The sequence below is a fragment of the Hevea brasiliensis genome, chromosome 11 (genome assembly GCF_030052815.1).
Source record: "Hevea brasiliensis isolate MT/VB/25A 57/8 chromosome 11, ASM3005281v1, whole genome shotgun sequence".
NCBI classification, from domain to species: Eukaryota; Viridiplantae; Streptophyta; class Magnoliopsida; order Malpighiales; family Euphorbiaceae; genus Hevea; species Hevea brasiliensis.
The window spans coordinates 12,007,948-12,019,654 of record NC_079503.1 but is presented as its reverse complement, the minus strand read 5'-3'; the positions used below and the strand labels follow the sequence as shown (position 1 = coordinate 12,019,654).

The 11,707-nt window shown below is 34.0% G+C and overlaps 2 protein-coding genes across 2 annotated transcripts; one reads left to right on the top strand and one right to left on the bottom strand.

Moving 5' to 3' along the window:
* Positions 1 to 369: 369 nt before the first annotated feature.
* LOC110637195 (uncharacterized) lies at positions 370 to 4,814 on the bottom strand. The gene is made up of 10 exons (XM_058129882.1): positions 4,472 to 4,814; positions 4,350 to 4,394; positions 3,905 to 3,961; positions 3,306 to 3,375; positions 2,863 to 2,904; positions 2,676 to 2,749; positions 2,075 to 2,145; positions 1,827 to 1,912; positions 1,626 to 1,735; positions 370 to 905 (listed from the first exon to the last, which is right to left on the bottom strand). Exons 1-10 carry the CDS (start codon positions 4,631 to 4,633, stop codon positions 843 to 845), a joined length of 780 nt encoding a protein of 259 aa, XP_057985865.1. The 5' UTR covers positions 4,634 to 4,814; the 3' UTR covers positions 370 to 842.
* A 3,191-nt stretch (positions 4,815 to 8,005) lies between these two features.
* LOC110648755 (GATA transcription factor 12) lies at positions 8,006 to 9,871 on the top strand. The gene is made up of 2 exons (XM_021803093.2): positions 8,006 to 8,586; positions 8,854 to 9,871. Exons 1-2 carry the CDS (start codon positions 8,254 to 8,256, stop codon positions 9,631 to 9,633), a joined length of 1,113 nt encoding a protein of 370 aa, XP_021658785.1. The 5' UTR covers positions 8,006 to 8,253; the 3' UTR covers positions 9,634 to 9,871.
* The last annotated feature ends 1,836 nt before the right edge of the window (positions 9,872 to 11,707 follow it).

The window sequence follows — 11,707 nt, the reverse complement described above, 5'->3', positions numbered from 1 at the left end:
GATCGTGTTTCGCAGTTAGTGGGTGAACTGTCATCATTCTGATTGGCCCAGGAATTAGGTACAAACTCTAGCACTACGTTTGGATAAATTGTGGGAAATAAAAGGAAAATAAAACAACGATTTTTTTTTCATTCTTCACTTTTCCCTCTCAGTGTCTGGATAATAAAAATAAAAGATAAAAAATAAAAAAATCGCAATAGAAACAAAACTATAAATATATAATTTAATTTATCTCCAAATTGGTAGGAAAATAAGACAAATTTCCTCTTCTCCCTCATTTTCCAATCTTGTAGGCTTTGCATACTCATTTTAGCTTTTGGTTATTTTCCTTTCCCTTTTCCACCTATCCAATCAGGGTGTAGATTGTCATTCATCAATCAAGAGCTTTGTATAAAATTACTCTATTTGTGATGTGAAGGTCACAAATTTCAGTCCCAAAAACACTATTTACAAAGCATGGATTAGTCTTCATACATGAACCTTTACTGTAGCCCCTCAGTGTGGGATGACTGGTGCACTGAATTACCCTTTTTAATCAAGTTCCCAAAGTGGGCCTGTGTCTGCAGTCTTAACCATCCATCTATTGAAACTGGAGTAGCTTCGATATTTCATTGAACTTTTCTTCGACCTTACTAGAATGAAACGTGAACAAAAGGCCGAAGGAAGAAGATGTCTACAGTGGCAATCAAAAAAAATTCTATGCCAGTATTCAATTTGAAAGAAGAAGAAATTTAAAAGAAGGTTGCAAAGCATTTCCAGCCCCATGCTTGTATTCTGGAGTGACTGAAAGAATCTGAAGCCAGTAAACCATCAATCATCAGCAGAAAATCTATCTTCAGTGTCTATTTACAGTTAAGATATTCAACAAGGTGTCGATCGAGCTCAAAATGTTTATAAAGGAGTCTCTGCAAAACAAATAATCCAGGAACAGAAGAGATCAATGCTCAAATCTCCTAGGACAAAATATCTGGAACATGGGCAATACATGCAATTAGATTCAAATTGCATTAATATGAAAATAGGATAAAAAAATTACATCAAGTATGGACTATCAAACTTAAGAAATTTATTGGACGATAGGTTCTGGCAATTTAGATAAGAGTTGAACATTTTTATTCTTGTTGAGAAACCAAATAATTCCATACATTGTATTTGGATTCAAAGATTGGCCCTTAGATTGCAATCAGACAATTCTTTGTTTTGATTTGCTAAAAATTTATGGATTCGGATTTGAACCAAATTCATTAAGAAAAAACGAAAAGAGGCTTAAAACTTTTAGACCACTATTATTTTAAATCCAATCCAACCTCCCTTTTTATTTTAAATTCATGAATTTCAATATCTAGTAATTGAAATTCTTTATTTCTTTTTCTTGTCGAAAACAAAAATCCTATATTTCAAATCTAATTTTATGAATCCAAACACAAGGTTTGCTTCACAAGCAATATGCAAGGCACAACAGATGAAAACTAGATTACTACAATAACTGCCTGTTTCATTCACATGTTGCATTATCACTTCATTTAGGAATTATGAAGGTAACAAAATTGTCTATGAAATGACATGCACATCAAGTAATGACGGGAGGATTGAAGATTTTAGGAAATGATATGCATGTGCAGTACCTTACTGACAGGAGGATGCGAAGATTTTGCTTCAAAATCCCACTCTGGAAAGCGTGTAACCTCAGCATTATTCTCAAATAATATATAAGTAGGAAGTTGGCTCATGCCCCCTGCAAGTACAAGGTCCCCTTACAGTCCACTATAAGGCAAATGAACAAAACAATGGGAAACATCTAGAATGGGTTATGAGACATTATTTACCACTAAGAGATATTCCAAATTTTTCTGCTGCATTTGGGAAGAGTCCAAGATCAACCCGTCCAAATGATAAGTTCTTGGTCGAGTATCTGTCACAAGGAAATATAAATATGCAAAAAAGAGAATTAAATAAAACTTTCCTTTCTTCTCCCCTCCCCCTCTCCCCTCTCTTTCCTTCTTGCAAGCAGAAAAGGTTGGCGAACATCTATGTGAAAGGCAATAATTCAAAAAGAAAAAAAGAACATACGTACATAATTGAGAGCTCAGGAAAACACCGACTTGCACGTATACAAGCAGATGAATAGAAAGCATAAAATTCCACCTGCCAGGATTAAGTTTGTCACTCGGCTAAAAATATCGAATGAGCATGAACAGTAAATACATCAAATCTAGTTTAGTAGACAAGTTAAACTACTTAAAGGCTCTAGTACAAACTACCCTCCAAGTAAACTTTCTCTAAAAACCCTGATTAGAGATGAAATAAGACAGAAGTTATTTGTAACTGTGCTAAATGGAAAACCAAATGAATGAGTGATCTAGCTTGTATGTAATAAAAGACAAGACACCAAATTCATAACCCCTTTCAAACTGATAAATATGAGCTATTTTTCCATCCTTAATGTAGTCTTAGAACCACATAAGTATATGGTTTTAGAGGAGCATTCTTTTTAATGCTCAATTCTTTAAAATTAGGAAAAGTGAAACTAAATGACTATTCATTAATCACTAGAATCACAAACCACCAATTGCCCAGATAATCAACTGTTTGCAATACAGTAATGGATCTGTTTTATTCAACAAAGAGGTCATTTATGAAAATTAAAAATTCTGAGAAAAGTATTAGGAACCAACCAACCAGAATCTCGATGTGTTCCCTTCTGTCAGCAAGGCTTCTAATTGCAGCGGTGTTAATTTATTTGAAGTACCTAGAAATTCCAATTAGAAAAGAAAAGCATTTTAAAGACCTGAAATTTGAAGTCACAGCCATTATTCATTAAATGCATATTATCAATAAGGATTTATACTAATTGGTCCATACCTTGTCCTTGGAAGGCAGGCTGTTGTGTTGAGATATATATAACTGCAAAATGAAAAGAGCACAACAAAAGTACATTCCAATTTTTTTAAGAGAAAAGGGAAACCATAATTATCACTGTAGGAACAGCTTAATCTTAAGATGCTCAATGCTTAATTTGGTATTGTTTTTCTTCACCATTAAAACACAAAACTTATCAATAATATGTCATCAAATGGAACAATTGAACAAAAACAATAAAGGAAAATAATATGCTGACAAAGGTTATAAATATGCAATATTTTATCAATGGTGTTCAGTGATACAAGTAAGCTTAAAGTATTGACTTTCAAACATAAGAAAGCATAACCAAATACGGTAAAAATTGCAAACTCAATTTCTCATAATGTCATCCAAATTTCCTTAATTTATATAATAATTAGAAAAAATGACAAGAAAATATCTACCTGAAAATATCACTATGTACCAGAGAGCCAAGTGGTAATCCAATATCAAAGTAATGGCAACAAGAAGAAGCTGAAATATAGTTTTATAAGTTGAATCAGAATAGGATAAGAACATAGCACGGAAAGGATGGGTAAGAAACTAAGCTGGGTGTTATACAGTAAAGAATAGGATCTAGTGTGAAAAATTTAAGACCTGAAATGAGGCTAACAATTTGAAATGATAACCATGTACCCATGTCCCTTCTATTTATGCACTTCTTAATAACAAATAATAAGAGTTCAATCATTTTTTAAAGCTCTATATTTGTCGTAAAAACATAAAACACTTGCTACAGCATATAAATAGACCATTCACACAGTCACAGCCCCTCACACTGTCAGCAGAATTCCCACTATTAGTGATGTTCTGATAATTGGCATCACTTGTCAATTGCACATTGGAAAATGTAACAATGACTGCATTGATAATGTGCCTGGCCAATTTAAAAGAATAATTTTCCATTTGTCACAAATTCACAATTGCATCAATGCTGATTGATGCGAATAAAAATAGAAGAAAATATAGCAGAAGTAGAACAAAGCATTGAGTTAGTAATCACCTTTGCAAAGAACAGTATGTCAGCAACAAAGGCCTCCCATGTTTCTTCTTTCACGCACTATAAAAATTAGGGAAGATCCAGAATTAGCAACCATATTGCAGCAGCTAATTTTTGCGATTGATAAGAGATCAAATGGGAATAGCTTCACATATATGAGAAATATCATAGCCTAATTCTAAATTTCCTTACCATTCACAGAAGCCACACGGTTAAGCATTCAATGTAGATCATTTAGCACAACAAAACATTTCCACATACAAAATACATACCTACATATATCTAGTTTATTCAAATTTCTATTCTAATAAACGAAGAATACTGAATAAACAAGTAAGAAAATTCCCAAAATCTAAAAATACAAGCAAAAAAAATTATCAATAAAAAAATTTAAAAATACACCAATTAACAGGCTTACACAAAATCTTCAAGAAAGCCAAAGCTATACCTTAATAACAGCTAAAACGGAAAGCACCAGAATCCCTTGAATCTCCTGCACAAACAGAGAAAATAAGTTTACATATAATAATCAAAAAAAGTAAAAGAATTAAAGAGGGAGAAGAGACATACCCAATGAAGGAGACGGTGGGTGATGTGAGGAGAAAGGACAAGGGATGAGGAGGTGCGAAGGACGAAATAAGAGAAGAAAGCGAGGAAATGAGAGAGATAATAAGGCTCCGATACCATCAGATTTAGCCATCGGAGTGGATTATGATCATGCTTCTTCTCCATTTCACTCTCAATGACTACAGATGAATCTGTGGATCAAGCTTCGATTTTTGATTTCCTACCTTTCTAATGTTTGATCGTTGTGACTTGTGATGACTAGGAGGCTCAGCCTACCACTATTTTCTACTGGTAGTTGGTACTTGTCGTCCGCATCTCAGCAGTGGCCTTTTCAGTTTTCTCATGTCATTGCTTCTCGAAATCGAACCCAAAACGCAAACCGGCCCACGTCTGGCAGCAGAGCCGGAGTAATTGCTTCACCGGGCTAAGGAAGAGGGTTCAATTAAAACTGTACGCTGGGCTCCACCCAAGGGTAAAGAGGCCCAAAATGAAACAATGGGCCTTATTTTTTCTCCTCTGAGTTGTGCTAAGCCTTAGCCCAAGAAAGCAATTGACCCCAACCAGTACCACCATAGGATTATTCGAGAGATGCGAGGAGTGGCTTACTTGAAAAGACCAAAAAAAAAAAAAAGAAAGGAAGATCTCAACACGATAAAGCTACTTTTCCTTGTGTTAATTAGCATTAACGTAAAGCCAAACACTGCCTTAGTCTCTAAGAATAATGGCTGCTGGGTTTGTAATAATGAGTGCAACATCAACTTGCCCTTTTCTTTCCTTCCGATGGGAGATAGAGAAATGCAAATGGGCTTCTGGTTGAAGCCTGTCGGGCAAAAACTAGGCCTCTCTTACTGCACTTGACCAGAATTTTTTTTTTTTATATATATTTATTTCCAAAATAGCTTGAGCTTAGTAACGATAAACGGACACCTACTTGGAAAGCAAACGCAGAACGTCTATCCCACGTGACTTGTCACATGAGGGAGGTAACACATGTTCATTGCCTAAGTCTCACGTGAGAATCCGACACGTGCTCTCACGTTATATCTACCGTAAATTATAAAAAGACTAATGTATCTAATACGTATAACTGGGCGGGAGCATCCTGGAAAGGCAAAAGACCACCAATTAGCGCCACGTGTCATTGACCACCGTCCGTCTGGGCTTTTGACGCGAGCCGATCACTCACATGGTTCACTGACACCACCCCCCAGCACCGTCACATGCAAATTGGACTCCAAAGCATATAAGAAATTATATTTAAATACTTCAATTTTCCTTTTTAAAAAATGAAAAATTAAAAAATATATATATATATAAAAAAATCCCTGGTAAATGAAACCCTACACGCCAAGCAACGGCCCAGGTTCCCAATCTTTTTCAGGCTTTCCTTTTAATTCAAGCAAAAAGGTTAAAAAAAATAAAAAATAAATAAAAAAAAAAAGAAAACGGAAAATATCTTCACAGGCTCACGGCAATAAATAGCAATTGTAGCACCTTATCCATTGTTGGACTTGGCTCACGTAGGGATTGGTGTACATCAAAACATTGGTCCCACAACTACTAACTCTACACTCCTCGATGTTTGCCACGTGGTTGCGCGCCATGCATTCCGTTATGTTAAAATTTTGCAGTGGATTAATGATTTTAAGTTCGGATAAACCACAAATGCGAACTTTTGATTTTTTTTTTTCAAATATTTTGTTGTAGTATATATATTTTAAAATTACGAAATAGCCCATCAAATTAATTAAAAAAAAAAGAAATAAATCACCAAATTAAGTTGTTTCTTAATCTTTTGTTGGGTTGTATTTGACTATTAAATTATTAATTTAATAATATAAAAATATATATTAATATTTCATTGGTCTTCTTCTTATAAAAAAATTAAATTATTAACCGTTAGTAACTTGTAACTAACAAACAAACATTAATAATTGAGCAATTATTATCTGTTATTGTTAAGATATTAATTATATATTAAGATATATAAGATAATTATTATTATTTTTTATATAAATTTTTTATTTTAAATTTTTTATATAAAATTATAGTAATATGAAATTTTATATTTTTGATGTGTATTTAATCTTCATTTAATAAATTTTTTTTTATTTTTTTTTAAATTTAATGTCAAAGGGTGTTTAACGATTTTGAAAAATTAAAATAAATAAATAAAATTTTGTAATATATTAAAAAGATAAATTCAACTGAACCGTTTTGATTTAACTTATCAATTTAAGTTTCATTTTACGTTTTTTAACTTTATTTTAAATTCATTTAAGACTTAATTTTAATTATATTTTTTATTTTTATTTTTAATTTAAAATCTAAAAACAAGTAATTAAAATAAACTATTCAATCCGATTTTTATCAATTTCTTCTCATAAAATAAAACTGAGTGCATCAAATTCTTTAAAATGAAAATTAAATTAAAAATAAATTTAATTTAATTTAATTTTATTCACCCCCATATATTATTATCAAATGGATAAAATAAGACAATTTATTTGGTAATATTAATGGCAACACATTGAGATTTGGAGGAGGAAAAGAAAAGGTGGATAAAATGTGAAATCTATGTTTGGATTTTTATTTTATTTATTTTTTAAAAATTTAGACATGGCAAGAAAATGTGTTAAAGATGAAGGAGAAACGCGAACCAAGTCCTTAAACAGTAGACTCGCTCACATAATCTTACGTGGCAAGTTAAAGCGGAAAGAGCAAACCGCATTGGTTGGCAGGCAGGCAGGCTTCTCTTCTCTCTCTCCGAAGAGGGCTACACGTTGGGAAAATCACGGCCGTCCATCTTCTCACAATTGAGCTGTAATCGTCGTGCTTACAAGTGGGTGTTGAAAATTAAAAAAAAAAAAAGAATTAGCGGGGCACAAATTATATTATAAAAAAAAATTATTATTTAAAAAAAGGCTGAATATCAGAGGAAACATTTTTTAATAAAAAAAAGAAAAAAAAAGGCACGAGCACCGAGGATAACTAAAGCAGAGGAGTCGGGCTGTAAACTTGGACGCTAATGCACAAGCCTGAGCGATAATCCTGCTAGATCGGTTCCTAAGGGGTTGAATTTGAACATTTAATTACCATTAATTATTATTTATTTTAATTTTTTAATTACTTATTTACCCACTAATCAACTTGTGTCAGTAGCTGGCATTTTAAGCAATGGGTAATGATTATATGCGGTATGTGCCCTGGTTATAACCGTTGAAATCCATGATCATCATCGTCGCCATCATATGCACGTGGCTTTGATTCTAATCTTAACCAATTGATACCTTGACATTAATTAATATAATAGTAATACCCATTTTTTACTTTTTACAGTTGCAGACAATTATTTGGTTTCACCGAGATCAATCATAACTACTATCACAAAAAGGACAATTCTGGTGAACTGAAAGAGAAAGTCCACAAAAGCAAAAGGGCAAAGATGTAACTTCGCACAGTATTTTCCTTTATCCCAATTAAAGCCTCTTTATTTTTTTTTATTGTTTTAATTTTACCTTTAAAAAAAAAAAAAAAGGAAAAATTTTCTCGTAGCTCTCTTCAAAACTCTCTTATTTTTTCTCGTCAAAATCCTCCATTTTAGGTGTCCGCCTGTCCCCTTCAAGCGCGAATAAACCCTCTCTCTCTCTAATATCAAAGCCACAACTTCTCTCACTCTTCTTTCTTTGCACACACATTTCCCTCACTGCACTCTCTATCTTTAATTTCCTCACCTCATTTCTGCCTTGACAAAAAGGGAAAAAAAAAAAACAAAAATTTAAACTATGGAAGCACCAGAATTCTATGGTCAGTCTGGGATTTGTTCGCAATTTGCAAATGAAAAGCACCATTCTTTGGATTCTAAGCCCAGTGGTGGTGGAGGAGGTGGTGACCATTTCATCGTTGAGGACCTCTTGGACTTCTCTAACGAGGATGCCGTTGTTACCGATGGTGGCGCTTTCGATACCGTTACTGGAAACTCCACGGATTCCTCCACCGTTACTGTTGTCGATAGCTGTAATTCATCGTCCTTCTCGGGATGTGAGCCTTGCTTTAAAGGAGATGTTGGGTCCCGTAATATTGCCGACGCTCAATTCTCTAGCGACCTTTGCGTGCCGGTAATTCCATTCAACATGCACGAGAGAATTCATATAATCTTTTTTCATTTTTTTTAAATTTTTCTGAACTTTTACCGTTTCGAAGTTTTTGTTGAATTTTGGTTGGTTGCCAAGAAAATGCAGGATATTAAGAGAAAAGTTTTATAATTTCCAGACTTTGTGCATGAAAGTTGTAGATACAGTAATTATCTTAATTTAAGCAATTCAAATTGGAGAAATCAAATTACTAATGATTTCTTTCTTTTTGTTCTTTGTTTTCAAAAATAGTATGATGATTTGGCTGAGCTCGAATGGTTATCGAATTTCGTGGAGGAATCCTTCTCCAGCGAGGACTTGCAACAGCTCCAGCTGATATCAGGCATAAGAGCTCGACCAGACGAATCATCAGAAATCCGAAATTTTCAATCTCACTGCAATGTTAACAATACTACCATCAGCAACAACGCTGCAGCCACCAATAACAACAACAACAACCCAATTTTCCACCCAGAAATGTCCGTCCCAGCCAAGGCTCGTAGCAAACGCTCTCGAGCTGCCCCATGCAACTGGGCCTCCCGCCTTCTCGTTCTCTCCCCCACCACCTCATCATCGGACCCCGAAATCGTCGTCACCCCAGCAAACCATCCTATCTCTGAGAAAAAGACAGTTAAAGCTCCTGGGCCAAAGCGAAGAGAAGGTGCCGATGGTGGAGCTGGGAATGGTGACGGGCGAAAATGCCTGCATTGTGCCACAGACAAGACGCCGCAGTGGCGGACCGGACCAATGGGTCCAAAGACGCTGTGCAACGCTTGTGGTGTGAGATACAAGTCAGGTAGATTGGTGCCGGAATATCGGCCTGCCGCGAGCCCAACTTTTGTGCTCACTAAGCATTCAAATTCACACAGGAAGGTGCTGGAACTTCGGCGTCAGAAGGAGTTGCTAAGGGCCCAGCAGCAGCAACAGCATCAATTTCTCCATCACCATCAGAGTATGGTTTTTGATGTATCCAACGGGGACGATTACTTGATTCACCAACACGTGGGGCCCGATTTCGGGCAGCTGATCTAGTAACGTAGGGAAGAGGCAGCAGGTGATTCAGGTGGGGTCTTCTGATGATCTAGTAGCGAAATTCGTTAGTGAATTTCGTTTATTCTTCTAATTTTGCCTAACTTCCTTTGATTTTCTTAGACTCTTTAAAGTTTTTTTTTTTTTTTCCTTTTCCAATCTCTAGTTGCCTTTTGTTTACCAAAGTTGGCAATCTCTGTGGAAACTCAAATTTTCATAATTCAGGATTTTTTTTTTTCAATTTTATTTGCACTTTCATGTTGTCTTCTTGGAAAATCAGAAATTTTTCAAGAAAAAGAGAAATGTTCGAATGAATTTAAGATAAAATAGCATAGTTTTTTAATTGCAAAAGCAAGGAAATGATACCCTATTGGGTATAGAAATTAAATGAAAAAAAGAAAACACAATTAGAGAGTTGATTGTTTATTAGAGAATATGGGGCAGCATCTCTAATTAGTAGTAGAGTTGACCAATCTTATTAGCTTTCTTTTATTGTAATGTAATGGTAAATGTCATGAAATTAGAAGTTGATATGGCATTGTCTTCTTTGAAACAATTACTATTCCCTTCTTAAGCTATAAGTTTAACATTTGATGTGCCTCCTTATTGGTAATGTGTCACAGGACAAACCTTGCTCATTGTTTTCAAACCCTAAATTTATAAATTTACCATAAGAGCAAATGCATTAAAAAACGTAAAGGCCCATATCCTGCTTAACCCAGTTTAATTAAATTGCCACTTGTTCTTCTTCATTTTCATATATTTTTTTTCCTGGGCTATGGATGATTGAATGCACTGGTAAATGCAGCATGGGTGCAATAATAATAAAATAGGGCAAAGAGACTCAAAATGGTGTGTTGTTTAAGAAAAACCACTAAGGATGTGATAACTATAAGTCATCATTTGACATTTTCATTTGCAGCTGACATCTTAACCCTTCTTAATTGATCTAGGTCCCCAGCCTAGCTAGCTACGTACCTTTAAGCAATATTATACCACCATGAACATCTTCAATCTATATAAAACTTCACATTTTTCATTCATTGTTATTCGTTAAATACAATAATGAAGAGATGAAGTAAAAGTGTATTATTACATGATTACAATCCACATGAATTTCAGTGAAAAACCAGGTGGGGTTAGTCGATTTCAGTTCCAGAGAATGTTAGAAACCAAAGTCAGATTCGTTAATTCGCAGATTTTCTTTTTCGTTTCATTTTTTGATAAATGAAATTCCACTGGCGACGATTTCTTTTTTTTCTTTTTCTTTTTCTTTTTCCCATGAATTTCTCCCACTTAATTATATAGCACTTCGACTTAAAGGCTCAATTCACTTCCTAGTTTAGAGGGCAAATCATGATTAAAGTTAAAAAATTTTTGAGGGTCAAATTTATTAAATAATCAATGCACGATCCAAGGCATGCAACTCTAATCCATAGAAATGCTAGCTCTTCATAATATTATATTTCAGATAAAAATTATTTTTTTAAGGTAATTATAAAATTAAAATTAATCTGAGTAGTGTGGTTAACTACCCTATTTATTGAATATATTGATAATATTAATGTTAAGGGAAAGAAAAGTTTGCGGTGGTCACATGCCTCATATGCACTAGTCAGCGATTCATGATGCCTTCCCCTCATAAATGCATAAGATCAGATCACAATTGCCTTCCCACAATCAGTAATTTTTTTTTTTAATTAAGGAAAACTAAAACTCAAATTCAAACCTCAGATTTTATAGTTTTGAAGAAAATTTTAATAATATTTATATATATTATTAATATATGTGTAATTTTTATTTTTTTTATAATTTGGCTCTGAAATTTTGAGTTAGGCAGCTGTGATCTTATATATATATTTGAATTGAAGCACATTGGTTTAGGGTTGGTCAGCTTTATGATCTTGAAATTAATTATTTGTAATGTATTCATTCCATGGGTTTCTTTTGAAAATGTTGTCATGCACAGAGCACGTGCATCTTGGCAGGAGAGTGATTCTTGGGTGACAAATCCATGATTATTTAGGAGGGTTTGCTGGTTTAGTCTTTCTTTTAAAGACAAATTAAATATTATTTT